Source organism: Lacerta agilis, chromosome 9 (genome assembly GCF_009819535.1).
Source record: "Lacerta agilis isolate rLacAgi1 chromosome 9, rLacAgi1.pri, whole genome shotgun sequence".
Lineage (NCBI taxonomy): Eukaryota > Metazoa > Chordata > Lepidosauria > Squamata > Lacertidae > Lacerta > Lacerta agilis.
In genome coordinates this window covers 28,683,691-28,702,304 of record NC_046320.1, presented here as the reverse complement: position 1 = coordinate 28,702,304, position 18,614 = coordinate 28,683,691, and the positions used below count along the sequence as shown (strand labels likewise).

At 39.2% G+C, this 18,614-nt stretch overlaps 1 protein-coding gene across 2 annotated transcripts; it reads right to left on the bottom strand.

Annotated features, from left to right (window-relative positions):
- Window positions 1-4,967: 4,967 nt before the first annotated feature.
- Window positions 4,968-18,450, bottom strand: FBXO8 (F-box protein 8). Of its 2 annotated transcripts, none has more exons than XM_033160207.1 (6): window positions 18,238-18,450; window positions 12,792-13,128; window positions 10,873-10,999; window positions 8,873-8,991; window positions 6,414-6,610; window positions 4,968-5,616 (listed from the first exon to the last, which is right to left on the bottom strand). In XM_033160207.1, exons 2-6 carry the CDS (start codon window positions 13,118-13,120, stop codon window positions 5,429-5,431), a joined length of 960 nt encoding a protein of 319 aa, XP_033016098.1. In that variant the 5' UTR covers window positions 13,121-13,128; window positions 18,238-18,450; the 3' UTR covers window positions 4,968-5,428. The 2 variants fall into 2 exon arrangements, with proteins under 2 accessions (XP_033016098.1, XP_033016099.1); XM_033160208.1 differs by lacking the exon at window positions 18,238-18,450 and adding an exon at window positions 16,651-16,736.
- Between the last annotated feature and the right edge of the window lie 164 nt (window positions 18,451-18,614).

Genomic DNA, 18,614 nt, shown 5'->3' with positions numbered 1-18,614 from the left:
AGTTTAACTTAAGGCCAAAGGCTGAATTTCTGCTTGAGCATGGACTTAAGCTTAGGTTTTCTTGTATTAATTTGACAAATTTATGATATTGTGTCTCTGGTTATGTCTTTCTCCACAGGGTGGTCAGCTGTTGCTAAGTTACTGGGTACAATTGTAGCTGCAGTAAAAAAAAGGATTAAAAATGTAATTATTTTTGAAGTGGAAAGCTGAAAATATTCTAGATGGCTAAAGGCTTTGTTTAAACATTCTTTGCCTGTAATCCTATACACACTTACTTGTGATGAAGTCTCATTGTCAGTAGTGAGGCTTACTTTGCAGAAGAATAGAATTGCAGTTGGAAAGGACCCCGAGGGTCATCTAGTCCAACCACCTGCAATGCAGAAATCTCAACACAGTACCCCATCCAATTTGAAACCATACTGGATCCTGCTTAGCTTTGCAAATGTGCTAGCTGTTCTATTGCTGCACCACTAAGAGGACACATATAGGTTTGCACTGGTAGTTAAATAAGGCAGTACATACATATGTAGATGCACCCAGGATAATAGTGTAATCCTCTACAAGTTTACTCAAGTAAGCCAAATGGAGTTCAGTGGGGCTTTCTCCCAGGAATATTAGAGTGAGATGGCAGCTAAGGCTTTAGTTACCTTTGTTTCCTCAGTCCCTTTGGAGTGCCATGCTCTGGATGATGACACAGAAGCCATCATCTGCAGGGTCTCATGCTGATTTTTATTATTTGGATCACATTCAGTTCTGCTGCAAAGGATTCGTATGAGCCTCACCTCAAAAGCAGGTTATTTCCTGCTTTCCTGCCGCTATTCTAATCTGTAAGCAGGGAGCGAGCCTTATCTCTCTCAAAATCCAACAAGACTGTCATGTGTTTGCTTATTGGGTGGGTTGGTGGAAAACAGACATGCAATTTAATTCCAGCATCACACATTATTTTTTTAGAAAACAGAAAGCGAATATTGATCTCTAGCATAAAAGAGAGAGAGAGAGAAACCTACTTCAGTAACTAATTAGGTTCCTGTGTCCCAAACAGGTAAATATCTTAACTTGGTATTTAACTGTCAAGCAACCAAAAGACAATGCCATTGATAAGTACCTGGTGTCGGCTACTCAGCTTTAATTTTTCCTGGAAAGCTGTTTGGGGCGACAGAGTGGCGTCCGTTTTCCCAGGTTGTTGTACTGACATACTGCAGTGGCGGTAGAGGGCAGGAGTCTGACAAAATCTCATTAATCATTTTAAATTAAATACAACATTCCTCCTCGTTGCCAAGAAGAAGGCTAACTTTTACAAATGAAAATGCCTTCGGAAAAAGTCCCAATATCCCAGCCTTGTAGCTCGCCAAATAAACAGATATAGCCTACTGAAAGAGAGCCGGTTCATCTTGTTTTGGAAGCCAAAAATGGCTAGCATAAACCAGAGGGATTGCAACAGATTAGGGGTGTTAAAATCACTGTTATGGCCTTTTTCATTTCTCTTCTTCCAACAGTTTAGGGCTTCCAGCTTATTTATGAAGAGACTCCTTAGCTGCAGAGAAGAAATCTACAGCTGAAATCAATCTGATCACTGCGTCTCCATTCTATGAAAAGCTGAGGGCAAAGTGAGCATAGCACCACGGACAAACACTAGAATGCCAGTTTCTGTCCCACTTGTGTGCTCCCTGTTCCAGCATGCCCCAAACAATAAGTGGGTTGGCAGTGTCATGGAACACAGTGGACAGAGGCAAGACAACATTCCAGCATGCAAACAAAGGTAGCAGCTTTAAACAAGCTGGCCCGGCATAAGCTAAACCAGCCTTGCTATTTGCTGACATTCTTTGGACATTCTCACACCCACCCTTAAGGTGGCAGTATAGGTCAGGTTGATTGCGTCATGGCCAACTACTGCAAGTTTAAAACAACAACAACCAACCTGGGGAGGTGCCACACTGTGGGAAACAGGTTTGGTTCTTTTTCTCTCTCTTTAACTTACTCTAAGAGCAGATGAGTTATCAGGGGATGCCCCAAGTCACCTTTATGGTGATAGATTACAGGCAACTCCCCATTTATGTGTGTTCAATATGTGTGCGACCGTGCACACACGCATCAACCCAAACCCGGAAGTGACCCATTGTCACAAAAAGGGGTGGGATGGAGTGTTTGCAGGCTTTTCCAATGCTGTTTCAAATATATGCGATTTCACAGATGTGTGTGATGCCTTGGAACGTAACCCCCATGAAAAATGAGAGTTGCCTGTATTCCAAGATTTGCCCATGAGGGCTTTGAACCCCATGGGGCAGGGTAGGCAATCCTCTGGAAGCTTGTGTGGAGCATACACCTAAAGCTGCCATGCCAATTAAGGTGTGGTCAGTGGGTTCCTTCCTTTTCATAGATGTTGGAAGGATCTGCAGATTTCAGTTCTGCACAGCTGGAGCACCACTGCCAATCACTTGTTTTAAATGTCAATGAAGTTGCAGCTCTTAGTTAACCCTATGTCTGTCTTCTGACTAAGGGTGCAAATGATTTTAATTTCATTGTAAAATCAAAAGTCCAATTTCACAACCAAACTGTGTTGAAAATGTGGCTCACAGAGCCACAGAATAGTAGGGTGACTACAGTATTTGATCACAAATGTGCATTGCAGACAAACCCTTAACAACAGAGTTCCTAAAAAAACCGCACCACCAAAATAGTTAAAGTGCAAGTTTAGATTTATACCTATACATGCATGCTATTTGAAGGATTCTTATTCATCAGTTTAATAATAATCTAGTTAAGGCTAACATCCCATTGAACTTCATACTTACATCTGCATAGCCATCCTTAGGACTGCACTATAGTAATATTAAAAGCCTTTTAGCACAGTGGGACAGATTTGCATGCAGATTGTGAAGTTTGTATCTTATTACACATTAAATGAAAATGAAGCCAAAACATGCATGGCAAGGGAAACAGGAAATCCTTCACGTCTGTCCTTTGTTCCTTTTAAGAATGCTTTGGAGATTAGAGGAGACAATTTTCTAAAAGCAGTAAAAAAAAAGCTGGTAATCAGCTCTAAGCTTATTGAGTGAGATATTTATTTAAAATAACCATAAATGGGGAGCACATATTCCTCAATCTGCATTTCATGTCTTCATTTGCAATTAACTAGGAAGCATGCCTGCCTTTTTCTTCTTTTTTCTTTTTAAAGAAATCTGTAGTGCAATTTAGAAATTTCTTCTAAATGATGTAGCTATGTACTTATATTGGCTGAAAAGTAATACCAGTTTCAGGTTTGTCAAGCTAAGAAACTACAAATGAGTAGTTCGCATAAATCACGAATCCTAGTAATTGGGAAAAATCAATTATAATGAATTAAACAGCATTATCAAGCACTGTCAACACCACATTACTTCAAGTGGTGTTTTAAATCTTTTCAAAACAGACACACTCAGCCTTTGTCAGTCGAGGACCTTTTAGTCAGTAGATTCTTCTTCAAATTTGTCCTTTATTTGAAGCTTTGAGAAACGTTTTAACTTATTGCATGTTTAAAGATATATTACCGGTAAATGTATCCTCCTAAATGTAGGAAGTTTAACTTGCTTTGGAAAAGATACAGAGTAGCCCTGAAAACAAGGAATAGCAGCTTTACAAGATTTTTTTTCATATCTAAAATAAACCTGAACGAAACTGATATACTGAACACCCACAAAGCATGGAACTGAAATTCACACATTGAACACGTTTCTTTGCTTTCGGATGTCTGGGTTTTCTACGGAAATTTTAAGTCCATGGGTTAAGTTTTTATATTGGGACTCCAATTTTTCCTTTGGCTCATGTCTGTCTACATTATAGCATGAGTTATATTCCATATCAAAGCTGGCTTTTGTTATGCCTATATTAAAGGATGGAGAGAGTTTAACTATTATCCCTATGAGATTTTTTAAAATAAAAACCATATCTTCCTCCACCCCAAAAAGAAAACAACCTATTTCCACACACTGGGATTTGCCAAAGGAAATAAAAGCAGGTTCAGTTATCTGTGCAGGAATGAAAGGAACCCAAGCTGCTTAATTTCCATAGCTTTTATCTTCAACATTTCATTATCCTAATTAGGACCCCGAGTTTTCATACTGTACTGTGAAACTCCATGAGCATATATGGTTCTTGGGTGGGCTATTCTACGGAAAAATGGACACCAGGGGGAGATGGACTTTTCCCCACTTGTGAGTTAAGATTATTGTGTTTCACTTGTGCCAGCTCAAGTACTGCTTGTGCTGCTGCTGGTGAACAATACTGCTCAGATAATTCTCACAACCTATTCACAGGCATGTAGTAGGTAGCAGCAGAAAGTAACTGAGAAAGGAGAAATTTCCATATGCAAGGCACACTTGGGTTACTCCAGGCAGGAAAGAGATTTAATTGTTAACCTTGCATAAGCGGAACTTCACACATACAATGCGGTTTTATCATTTCTCCCACCTCAAGAATTCCTGAGCATCATGGATTTTTCTGAATAGTTGGGTCAGGACTTGAACAGGAGGAATTGGTGGAAATTGGGTATGCAAACAGAAGTGCCTTAGGCTCGTGCAAAGGATCCCAGCCACTAATTCTAGGTTAAATTCACAAAGAATGTCTCCTGCCTAAGTGGAAGTGAAATGAATCAGCTGTAATGCAACTGTTCTTGCATAACCTCCATGATTTTCAGTGATATTTTTATTATTATTATTTCTGGGCAGCCGCTATGAAGGCACCCAACCCTGAGGAGCCATAGCTACAAAAAACGTCCCATGTTTTAAGGCACTAAACATTGAGGCACAAAGGCAGCCAGATACTATCCAGTTATGCTAGGCCAGTGGCTGTAAATGGCAGTTTAGAATCTAAAATGCTTTGTGTCTTTAAATTAGCTTTTGAAGAATGCACACCAAATGTTGTTAAACAAAGGCAACAGCAAAATGAACCAGAGCAGCCTCACATAGTAAAGAAATAAATACGAAAAGACATAGTCTAGTCTAGAGAAACAGGAAATTTTTTAGTTAAAATATTTTACAATAAAATAATTATGGTTATAAATCTCTTTAAATATGTACACATTACATGGTATTTAAAAAACAAATGAACTGGTTAAAGTGTTCAAGCAAATCTACTGCATAAGTCCACCATCTTGTCAGTTTAAAATCATAATATCAGTTTAACATTCAAAAATTGTAACATCAGACTATTGGTAATTTTTGTGCAAACTGTAAGCAATTTTTTTTAAAAAAATCCAAAATTCTTCAGTTCCCATGGTAAATTGCTAAAAAAATGTTGTTCATGTACATATTTTTGATTGCAGACGGAGGTTAGAATGACCAGCACTAATATAACCCCCATATCTACCAACAAAACAAAACAAAACCCAAATCTCATTGGAGTTCCAATTCCTTTTAAACTATAAATTCTAAGTCCTAGCAAATTGTGCTTTTTAGGCAGCCACATGGCCTATAAGGTAGATATTGTCATAAAGGTGCCCAACGAAATCTTCACTAATATTCTGAGCAGCGCGGCGTGTATTTCGGATGAATTCTCTCTTTGACATTTTATTTTTCACATGAGGACTAGTAAGATCAATGGAAAGCAGAATCAAAGAGTAGCATAGTACATAGACAGCATCTAAGGGGAAAGGGAAGAAAAAGTCATGACTTTGAACAGATTAACATTTAAAAAAAACACAAATTTTTACAATAACAAATTTTTAAACAAATATTTTTTAGGGCATGGCCCTGCCAATGTTTTTCTTGGGTTTTGTTTTTTTAAAAGAATCAACATAATTAAATATTATGAATTAAAATAAATAAATCTACTCTAAGCACGACTGTTTGGATCAACTAAGAGTACTTAAAACATTTTTTATTATCATAAATGTTTTTAAAGGGCTGGGTGGAAAAAAAGAGGGCTTTGTCTGGTGGGTTTTTGGGTTTTTTTGCCACATGTATCTTCCTGGAGACGGTGTTCTATAATTGGGCTTCCAATTCCCAAATAGTCCTGTCTCTTGCTCTAACAAGCTTCACCTATGATGCATCAATATTCTTGAGTTAAAGAAGAAACAATCACAGGTAAAGGAATGGAGCACATAGAATATGACTCTGTACCTGAAATGCTGTACACAATGCTTACTAGAAGTGTCTATCTAGCTGGAACAATCCACTGTGTAGTTAAGTTACTGGTGCTCAAATAACACTAAAACCAATCTGACCTTAAAAGGAACATAAGCCTGTGTTGGGTTACAGTAAATATATTTGCTGGGAAATAGACTCCATTAATGCATTACTAAGCCACAAGGATATGCAGATTAAGAGCTCTTAAATCATGCAAGACCTAAAAAGAAACATTTGCATATTTGTCAGGACTTGATTAATACTACAAAACAACATTCCACACCATCTAAACTGCAGGCCATTTCTTCTTACCTGGGCTAAGGCCAAGTTCTCTCATCAAATCAGGGTTACAAGCACAAAATCTGTGTGAGAACTTTGTAATAAGAGTCTCAAGATATTCACCACGCTCCTCGGGGGCATGAATGTGCTTGAAAAACTCTCTTAGTGCATTTGGCAAGAACTGATTTCTGAAGTTGTGTAGTGTCACAAGGTCATCTAAAACATCTCGCCTAATTAAAAAAAGGAAAAAGAAAATCCTTTTAAGACAAGTGACAATTATGCAAGACACATATTTGAAACTTATCAGTGAAACCTATGCAAGTCTACTCGGATGTAAGTCCCAGGGAATTCAATGGAACCTACCCTGTGTGTATAGAACTGTAACCATAAGGACTTTGGGGGGAGGGTTACTTTTCGTTTCTAAAACCTTCATTTCATCAAGACTTAATAAGGGAAGATCTGCAAACCAGAACAAACAGTATACAGTTCAACCTAACATATATTTAGCACGATAGGTGCGATTTGTACTATAAAGAACACCAAAGTATTATGAATCCTGTCCATTGGTATAGCATGTTAAAGAGTGTTGCAATACAGTATGTATAGCTATTTTCTTTCTGTGGATATAGAATGGCAAAAATATATTGCATTGCAAGTCTGTATGTATCAACAACATACTGTAAAAAAACCAGACATCATATTTTATCAAGATATGGAAAACAAAACCTCCCTCTGCTAGAGGAAGATATGGCAATAAGACTAACAAAGTTCTTTTAAAATATTGAAACAATGCACTGCAATGCAACCAGATATGCCACAGAAACATCTGATGAAGGTCATATATGCATGTAGTACAGTAGTCTGTAAGACTGGTTCATTGATAGCTACTAGAGCTGGAAAAACAAGTAACAGTTCTGAGGCTGCTGTTTTCAATCACAACATGGCTCTCTGAGTGGATCATACACATGTGTTCTGCTCTTAATGCACCCAACCTTAAGAATCTGCATGGTATTGTCCATGAGGACTATATATCCTGGACACTTCCTCAAACTTTTCAGGTTGCAACAGCTCTCAGTAAGTGCCAATCAAGATTACATGAACATTTTCAAAATATTTTCAATACAATTTACAACCTAATCCTACGGCAGTTTCCAAAGAGCTTACTTCCCGGGTACGTATGTACAGAACTGATACCTTAATATTTCAAACACCTGAGCCATCAACTGACAAATAAACAAAGCCAACTACAGATAATATTAAACAATAATACATTTCATATGAACACATTTACAACAGAGAATGTCAGATAAAAGGAAGAGATCACATGATGGAAAAGTTATACAGGAAGCAGGTCACAACAGGCACCTCTGCTATATGTTAGTTACAGCCTCCAATTATAGTCCAGGTTTTTACCAAAATGAGTTGTCTCTAAAACTCTAAAATTCATTTTATCCTCAGATCACTTTGATATCCTTTCTGATATTTGTCTATGGGTTTTTGTATATGGAACATTTTTAGGTTTTTTCTGTTGTGCACTTCACTTTTTCTATTTCTAGGGGCCTATTTACATGTTCCACATTCCTACTCCTACATCTGCTTGGCTCTTTTTAGCCTTTCATTACTTTACCCTTTGTTTCAGCCCAAAAGAAAACTCCCTGGATAAATCAACAGTGTTGTGGTACCTTAACAGGAATAGATTTATTAAGGCGTAAACATTTTGTAGAATACATGGACTTTCATGGACTGGACAGAAGTGAGGGGCTCTCACTTTTTCTCCCAAGAAATCACAACTTTGACTGTTGTTGTTGATGGTGATGATGATGATGATGATGATAATAATAGTAATATCATAATCATCAGCCGAGACCACAATTCCAGACATACATAGTGAGCCGATAAAAACCAAAGTTAGCAGTCAAGAAAACAGCTCTGGAATTCCTTCTGCAAGCTAGACAGCTGTCCCAGGGCAGCCACCCAGAGATAGACTTGAGCATGTAAACAAATAACTATTCCTAGGAAATCCTCCATACCATATATGGATAGTGTATTTTTAAAATAATATCAAGAACATCTGAATGTGCTGAAGCACTATAAGCAAGTAGTGCTTACTAGTTTGAACCTAACATGGCTAAAGAAACAATTCTATAACTGGGGCAAGTGAGTGTCAGATGCAACTTGAATAAGATTTTAACTGAGGGATTGCTTTCCTTTCCAGAATTTGAAGTGTCTGATGAAGAGCAGAGGAGCACCATTCCAATTAATGCTAGATTTCTATGGCAAGAAACTTGCTATCAACACATTTTCCAACTACTGGGTAAATTTCATTGGTAAAGTGCCAAAAAAAAATATTTAAAAAATCCTCAGCTTTGCCATCACTAAATTGCTATGTATTTTATTATTACTAATGCCCCATTCTTCCAGTGTTTCAAAAGAAAACACAACTCTACTAAATAAAAGGGAATACAATGTTTCCCAGTTTATAATAAAGTTACCTTTCATCAAGATAGATTCTTAGTTTCTTCCAATTTAGTGTTCTCGTACAGAAGATAAACTTAGCTATTTCCTTTGGTGAATCATCCAGTATTCCATTGGACATGAAGTAGTTGACTCCCTGGGACAAAGAGATGTTTTATATATGCAATATTAGGTTTTTGTGCTGAACAGGGGAATTTGGAATGGAACAAATCCTAATAATGATGAAGAAATTCTATCTTCAGACCTACATTTCAATATACGCCATCCAATTCATATGCAAATAAAACATGCATTAGTGTAGTTATGAATGAGATTTTATATGTAGTAAAGCAGCAGGAAACATACTTCCTTCAACATGCACCTTCTCTCTTTTTTGATTGTGTGTGTCATACTAGGTTGAAATTTAAGACTGCTGTGGAACCATACTTCATTTCCTAACTGGGCATCATGCTGAAATTTTAGTCAGCCTTTATTATTTAGCATTCCTTTTACTTTAAAACAGTCATTTTCATGTCCTGCTGTGTACAAGATCACATTCAAATGAATGCATGGTTTTGAACTTATAAGATGTTAAAATGCAGGCATGTTTAGCTTGCACATGTCTTGAATCCACATAACATATTCTAAATGTTAAAAAATATATTTCAGGAAACTCAAAGACCAGCATGTGCAGTAAAATATGTTATTTGTCTAGTTTTTATAATAAAATTACAGAAATATTGATTAAATTTTCTAGGCTATTCTTGCTCTAAAACAGACATAGGCAAACTTGCCCCTCCAGATGTTTGGGACTACAACTCCCATCATCCCTAGCTAACAGGACCAGTGGTCAGGGATGATGGGAACTGTAGTCTCAAAACATCTGGAGGGCCGAGTTTGCCTATGCCTGCAGTCTGAACACTATCCACATGATCATTTAGATTAGAAGAGGAAAACCGCTCACACACGTTTAATGAAAATTATAAAATATATGATGAAACATAACACTTGCACAAGGCACTTCTGGTATCCCCCCCCACTGGAAACTGAACTTACTCCCAACAGCAACTTGTGCTCCTTCATCAGTGTTTGTCCTTGCTAAAAGGAGCAAGGACACCATAACTAGTTTGCTATTGACAAGAACGGATTAGCTGATGGTCCTATAGTGCAAGTCTGAGGAACCTTTTGGGCCCAGCAGGCCAGATCTTTATCACCTCCAAGCCCATAGGTCAGCTTTGACAAGTGGATGGGAAACCCTCATTTGTCAATCATCTGATGCCATATTGAGAATTGGCAGGTGGTTGGTCCAGCCCACCTAAGTTGGCCCAAGGGGGTGATTACCTAACCTTTCTTTATTTCAACAACAGTTTTACAAGACAGAAAAAGCAAATAGAAAATTAGAAAATGAACATGATCAAAAAATTAAGGGCTCTAAACACACACAGGATACATAAATGTAACACATAACAGTATTTAATTTATTTGGAGTATTTCTAACCCACCTGCTAACCAAAGTTCTCAGTTATCAAACCCACCACAACTTTAGATTTAAGGTTTGTTTCAGCATTACAAAGTGATCAGAGACAACTCTGTCTTTTGTTAAAGTAAAACAATCATTTTGAGTCAAGCTTTCTTTGTTTCTTAATTCCATAACAAAGCTGAAGTTCCAATTAATGAACAGCTTTACTACACTGGATTATGTCAGCGTTTTGTGCAATAACTGCATATATTTATTTTCTCATTTTTTCTACAAATGAGACATTTATTCATAAGCCTGAAGTCAAAGGCAAAGTAAAAATAACGTACTTTGTTAAACCTTAATCCTAAAACATTTGCTTTAAGCAAGTACAAATGGCTTTCAACAAAATCTACATCCAAAAAGTATGCTTCTAATTAATGATTATTATTATTTTTCAGTTGTACATCTAGTGGGCACTTCTGTGCTCCACTAACTTTAGATCTGCCCAGCAGTTAAAAAACCAACAAGAGCACCAGAACTATCGCCAACACTTACTATTCTCATCACAACTTAACTCACCTCTTCTGGATTGGCATTAAAGGTGAGGCTGCCTTCATCCAACTGCATATACAATTTTCTAAATGAAAATCCCAGAGGCGGACGCTTATTGTATATGGAACAGTGACCCCAAGTGGATTTGCACAATCTACAAAAATGGAAGAAGCATGTTCAATATGGAAACAGAAGGTTATGCTCTATTTCATTTTCAGGTCCAAGATTTCAGAATTCTAAGAGCCCACCAGATATGACAGTAGTACTTGAAAAGTACCACTTAATGTTTCAGTTATATGCTTAGTACACAGACTTTAATGGTAGTTCTCTAAGTAGTCTGAAACATACTTTTCATTATGTTTGATGAAGAAACATGAGTGAACCAATTTAAATACCTAGGATTTGCACAACTATCGGAAAACTAACTTATTTTTTTTGTACTGCATCATTGCCAACGCAAGTAGTATCAGCACAAAAATCTTCCAAACATATACCGGTACATGTCTAAATTTTCACACAGGAATAGTCAAACAGATAACTGTAAGTAAATGTAAGCCTCTGTAGCATGAGGGGCTTAATGAATGGTGCTATCCAGTACTTGCCTTCTCATCCTAAAAGTCTCATTAATATTTCAGAGACTAACCGGGTAAGTAAATGTAAACATCAGTTGACCCAAGCATGAACCTTAAAAAAATAATAAACCTACCAGGCATTAGGAGAGAGAAGCTTTACTTTCAGAGAATTTATCATTTCACAGAGAAGGAATGTCATTCAGTGTGTGGCTGTGTGCTTCATGCAGGATTACAACCCAGCACTGCCTATCCTTTAGACAGTATATAATAAGTAAAGAACATCTAACTATATCTGGAACTTGGTGCTTTAGGATGCAATTGAACTATTAAATTTATTTTAATGAAAAAAATAAATTTCATGAAGAAATTCAAGACGTATTTACAATTGCATGGGTCAACACATTCCTTTTACCCTTCCAAGGGGTTTTTAACTTTGCCCTGCACACAATCTTATTAATGCACACCCACATGTTGGGAAGCGGCACATACAAAACTCATTTTCTCCACTCTCTCTTTTTTGTGACCAGTTAGTAAAGTTGTAGTCAGGCAAGCAGTTGTTTTGAGCATTAGAAGGCTAACTTTCTGCTTCCGGAAACATTACTGACTGGTGCCATTACACAAAAACAGGCCCTTTCCATTTAAGATAACCTTGCAGTCCAAAGCGCTGATCTCGAAAATATTTGCACTATCGAATTCAGCAAGCCGTACGTAGACCAGGGTAGGAACTGAATTTTCATGAGCAACTGAATGATACTTGCGATAGCTATGCTGAAGAATAGTTCTAGAAGCAGACACAATGAGTTCAGTGTTATGTTTCATGCTCTTACCAACCATGTAGTTTCACTTTAGAGTCTTTAGACCACGCATAGGCAAACTCGGCCCTCCAGATGTTTTGAGGCTACAATTCCCATCATCCCTGACCACTGGTCCTGTTAGCTAGGGATGGTGGGAGTTGTAGCCCCAAAACATCTGGAGGGCCGAGTTTGCCTATGCCTGCTTTAGACCATCATGTACCTAGTTTTCTAATACTGTAGAGCAGTTACAGTTTCCACAAGAGTAAGAAGCACGTGCAAGAACACTAATGCATTTCTGAAATGCCTCTGCATGACCCGAGAGCACACTCCTTTTCTGAAGTACCATCACCTTTGAATACTTAAGTTAATTGCTCCTGAGGTTCTATCACTCTGTACTCTCCTTATCGAATTTAAGTTGCAATTTGGAGGCTCAAAAAGCCTAGTTAATTAGCTACAATTACAATTACACAGTAGTTTTTCATTTCTGATGTTTTGTTTAAAGAAGCAAGTGGTTTGGACAATAAATCCTGGATCTAAATTGACTGTTGTAACCTGTGCTCATGACCTCCCATTAACTTACCCTTGCCAAAGAAGCTCATCATTAGCAAGATCCTGCCAAACACATGAAGCCAGACAGAGGTCTGTTGCATTCAGGTATGACAAAATGGTAAAGCTAAGTTCAGGAGGCAACATTTCCAGGTTGATGAACCCTTCTTGTTCTTTTGACTTCCGAGTTTTCAACAGATGGTAAATGTCAATGCCTCCCTGGGCATGTTTCCGATGGTTTGCATTTGAAACGTTATTAGCAGCTATCCTTCTACCATGCTCTCTGGACAGATAGCTTTGTCCTGCGTATCCCTGGTGTTGCAGCTGCTGGTTCCTGGCCACTCTCCACAGCCCCTGACCCATCTGCAAGCCTGCAGGTTGTAAAGAGGGGAGGAACACAAGGATACACCCAGATTAGTTCATTAACCAACAGAAGCAACAGTTTCATAGTCATATTTGTAAGAACAAGCAAATAGAGTCTATGATTCTACGTGCAATTATGCTTAAACAGTGCACAGCATTAAAGTGATTTTCACCCAAAGGATTACAAAATGATTGAAAGGCATGACAAACATAACCCATAACAGCCTTCTCCAACCTGGTGCCCTCCAGATGTTTTGGACTACAACTTTCATTCATCCTAACTACTGGCCATGCTAACTGTGGTTGACAGGAGCTGTAGTCCCAAACACTGGTGGATATTGTCTTGGTTACAGATTGGGGTGGAGAACCTGTGGCCCTCCATATGTGACTGGATTCCCAATGTGGTTGATGAGGATTGTTCTCCAGCAATTTCAGGAGGGCCACAGGGTTAGACGGTCATCAAGTTGATCTTACAAATATTAAAACTCATGAGGCTGTTTTACAACTGGGTTGATTGGTACTTCATAAAATATTTTAAAATTAATATTTACAAAACTTCCACAGGGTTCAAAACAGCGATACTACTACTACTACTAATATTAATTATTATTTCTACCCCGCCCATCTGGCTGGGTTTCCCCAGCCATTCTAGGTGGCTTCCAGAAAAATATAAAAACATAAGAAAACATCCAACAAAAAACCTTCCCAATACAGGGTTGCCTATCTTTAATCCACTTTATTAAGACTATCTATATCTCCATATTTGGCACTTCCTTTTATGGGCTAGATGAAAAATGCAACATTTTGGGGAAGTGGGTCAGGTAGAGCAGCACCTCTTAAAAGCTGCAAAAGACAGCTCATTGAAAGATCAGCCCCTTCAAGAGCATAGCTGTCAAGTTTTTCCTTTTTTTAAGGGAAATTCCCTTATTCTGAATAGGATTCCTCACAAGAAAAGGGAAAAGTTGACAGCTATGGCCCCTTCCCTGTGTGTGTGTGTGTGTGTGTGTGTGTGTGTAAGGAATTTCTACTTTGGGAAGGGGGGGGCTGAATTCTGGAAATTGTTCTCAACAATTACGGTATTTGCCAAATAATATTTTACAAGTACCAGCTTTGAAGGCAACTTCAGGACAGCTGTTTAGGATTTGGAATTTCTTTTACTTCTCTCTAGCATTAAGGGAGCAATGACATTGCCTAGATAAACAAACTGCACTGGGAAAGGAGTCATGGCAATACATGTGAGGCTGCACTGTGTATACAGATGGAATACTTAAATCCTGTTGATTTCAATAGAACATAACAGTAGTTTAGAGCTGTGCAAAGGACTGTATCCTAAATATGTCCAACATATGTTTTAGACTGCAATTAAAAACATCCTCCCTGAAGTCTAGTTCAGTCACCTTGTAAATTAGGCACCTACATTACGTTTTTCAATATTAGCCTGTATTTACTAAAAAGCTGAAGGAAAGCTGTATAAGCTCATGGTTTCTCATCATAAAACCTGCTAATTTTAGTGGGGCTTGTGCAAGCAGAACAGGCTTTCCAGGGTCAATCCCAAAACTCAAAAGTAGTTATCCGTTCTTGACTTGCACATAGGCGCATGTACAGAATAAAAGCAACTTTTAAAGAAAGAATCTATGTTGTGACAATATAGAACTTGTCAAATCACATAATGTAGAACAATTATATCAACTGTATTTACATGTTTTAAAAGAGATCAACAAAGGTAAGAATCCCAACAACTTATCTCAGGAGTAATCAGAAGATGGTTCACAAGCTACAAATGTGGACCAACCCCGACACCAAACAATTCAGTAACAGTAGTGTAGGCTGCATAGGTGAGGAGGCTGTGAAGGCTTGATAGGGCTGAGAGCCTTATCTTGCCCATACATGATCATACATACAAATGAGCAAAGCCAGATTAAAAAACAACAACCATGAGTCTTGCACAATTCTTAGAAGGTCAACAAATCAAAGGTCTCCTGAATTAGGCCATAAATGCGAACTCACGATGGAAGAAACATAGCCCAGAATCTCAACACTGCTTTACCGGTAGTACTCAACACTGCATAAACATGTCCAATCTGCAGCAGCAAAGACATTTAAAGGTACACAGTTCCTAAATCATTTGGGCTTTATAGATGAAATGTTCATTGCAGCTCACTGCAAACAACAGAGCACAGTATGTATCATTTAACCCTAAAAATTAAAATTCAAAATTAGGCAAAACTTAATACAGGGAGGGCTGCCCACCTTCCAGGGATAAGGCACTTGAGTGGGGGGGGGGTCGTCTCCTATTCCCTATGCAACATCATTACATGGAAAACAGTTTTCTATCACTTCAGTATAGTGCACAGCACATGACTGGCATTAAATAAGCATTGAATGTTATTGAAGAATTAAACTGTATTTTAGCTGATGGTGATATTAATTACTGTTAATCATGCTTTTTACAACTGATGATAACTCAAATAAGCATTTTGACTTATTTCTGTAACACAGTGTTCTGATCTGCAGCTGATCACAAGCTGTGTATAGTCTAGGAACAACAGATACACTTGTAATGACTACGAGTGGAACAAAAGCTTCCGCTTTTCAGAACAAATAATTATGCCAGTTGTTTTGCATTCCAGCAATCAGTAGTGTTCAGTACAATTTTATAACATGCTTCTCATCTTTGAAGAATACAGCAAAAATTCATTTTTATTTATAAATTAACTTGTTCTTAGGTTCAAGATAGACAATAAGAACATAGGCAATAAGAAGCAAAAATATACGAAACTTAATATACCACATACACCTCCCCTATTAATACAAGCCTGCTTAAATAAAGATGTTGCATTGCTTTGGTGAAGTGTTTAGAGGCTAGGCTTTGGTGAAATCCCAACTGTAAAGCAGCTATCCAAACTGAAAAGAGCCTATATTGCCATATGTACTGTTTGCAAGGGCAACTAATGGTATAAGACTGCAAACCGTGCATACTTATCTAGGAGACACACTCAGTGAAAATGCATAGAATCAGACTGTAAAATGGGTAACAGATTAAAAATTAACTGAAAATTAAGATTTCATAAACAACATGGGAGCATTTCACAAGAGAGGCTCTAATAAAAATATATTTGTAGCTACTGAAACCTGTCAACAATATTTATAAAAAAGAGGTTGTGCTCTCCTTTATACTAAGTACTAACTGAACAGGCTGAAGAGATAAACCAGATTGACATATATAACTACTAGCGAACCAATGACTGCTGTGAAACCAAGAGCTTAAAGCTCTCTGTAGCTTTTCCAAGGATTTATCTCTGGGTTTTTTTCCCTACCAAGCAATTATTTTTAGCAATAATCCTGAGATGGACATTCCAGAAGCTGACTACTGGAACATCTTGGATAAAACCCTCATATCCTGTAATAAACAATGCCCATTGGAAGAAACATATAGCAAAAAAGAGCATGATGCAAATAATGAAAAGCACATTTTTGTGCAATTTGTCTTTCAGTACCCCCCCCCCCCACATTAATAAAGCTAGTACCACCTTTCCCCTTCAGCTGCCAGGGTGGGCAGCCAATGGGCTGCAGAATGCCATAGCCTTCCCCTCCATGGCTGGAGAGAGTTGGAGAAGGATGTTTTCTACTGCTAGAGGCTTCTTCACCACCACACCCTTCCTATCAGTGAGGGATGAAAAGGGGAAATATGAGGGTGGGGGCTTGGATCCATAAGATCTAAAGTCCTTCCATTCCCCCAAACTGGCCACAAAACTATGCCAACCCTTGAACTACTGTAGTTATTTCTTTTTCCCAAACAGGCAGTTGCAGCAAAATAAAAGAAAACCCTTGATCATGGCAGAATTTCTTTTAATTGCCCTGCCCCACCAACTTTCACCCTAGCCAGCAGGGCATAAGAAGCAGCAGTTCCTCTGCGATACACTCTCTGCCCCACCTCATGTTGTTATTAGAGATGGGCAGAGCAATCATGTGGAGATGAGGTGGGGCAGAGAGTCTACGGCAGAGGAACTGCTGCTTTTTATGCCCTGCTGGCTAAGGTGAAAGTTCTGAAACCCTCTCTAAACCCTCACCATAACAGGGCACCATAGCAGAACCTGCCCAAGACATATTGCTGTCTAAGGCAAAGGTTAAGATGGTGCTGTCCATGCCATACTCGGAAGCTGGCTCAACTGGCAGTTAAACCATACTTCAATATTGGCAACAGGCAACAGGCTAAGTTTAGGGGGTACATGAAAGCCTTTGTGGCACCAGCAGTGGTGATCTCTGATAGGGAAGTGTCAAAGGGCTGAGGACGACCAGACAAGCACACCACCACACCAATAATGGTATCTGCTGCCTCAAGCAATTAGGATTTTGCTTGTTTTGGCACGCACAAGTTTGTATGGAGAGAAACACCAGTCAGATCATCTATAAACTTCCCTTTATTAATGATTTCAAGGCAAACTGCAAAAATTTAAAACGAGTAGAACTGCAGGAAGGAAGACAGCTTGGGCTAGAGGCACATATCCAATGGCAAAATCGCATTAATGTCTACTGTGAAACTTGTACTGAATCCAGCTAGACTTATTCCAACTTAAGTATGCAATAGACTGTAGCCCAAGTTAACTTGATCAGAAGTTATCTATTATGCATTCACGTTCCTCGGTTCCTAAATACCCAAATTATTAAACAGGCTTGGTGGCTTTTAAAAACAACAACACGCCATATACTATTATTATTAATTTCCTCCATGCACATGCACCGGAAGGGCTGCTGGCGGGGTGGGGGGTGGGGGGTGGGGGTGGGGGAGAGACTACACCACATTTGAACTACTCCCTGGGCGATTTCAGGCGTGTGGCACTCTGATGTGAAGAGCCAGACTGTGCAAGGAAGGGATGCGTGGAGGAACTTAACCCTATGAAGGACACAGGCAGCTGGGGCAACTTCCCAGCCATGAAAACCCGCTCAAAGAGAGATGCTGCCCAACCCCATCCCAACCCGGCAGTGGATGAGACTGCACTCCCCCCCCCCCCAATTCCCCGATTAACCTCAAATGCCAGCTGCGACCCCCGCCGAGGCTGACAACTGGGCGGAGCGCCGCCCCCTCCCCCCCGTGCCGCCCCCAAGGCTCCTCTTACCTGTGCTAGCTCCAGTCCCAACCGCCGCCGCGACGAGCCGTGTTCAAATCGGGTGCGCGAGCCTTATAAGCAGCGGGGGGAAGGGACCGTCGTCAGGCGGCCTCGTGCAGCCGGTGGAGGAAACGGGCTTCCGGGTCCCTACGCAAAAACATGAGTCGTCACCTCTTCCACACACACACCCCAGAGCGTCTAAACGGTGGTTGTTGTTGTTGCTGCAGCCGCCGCCGCCGCATATGTTGTTACCGGAAGTGACGTTGGCCACTCCTGGCCCAGAGGGACCGACGCGGGGTTTGCAGCGGCAGATTCGGTTCTACAGGGGTCGGAAATAAAACATACATCTATTTATTTATTTTTTTGCGAAAGATTGGCGCTTTTTC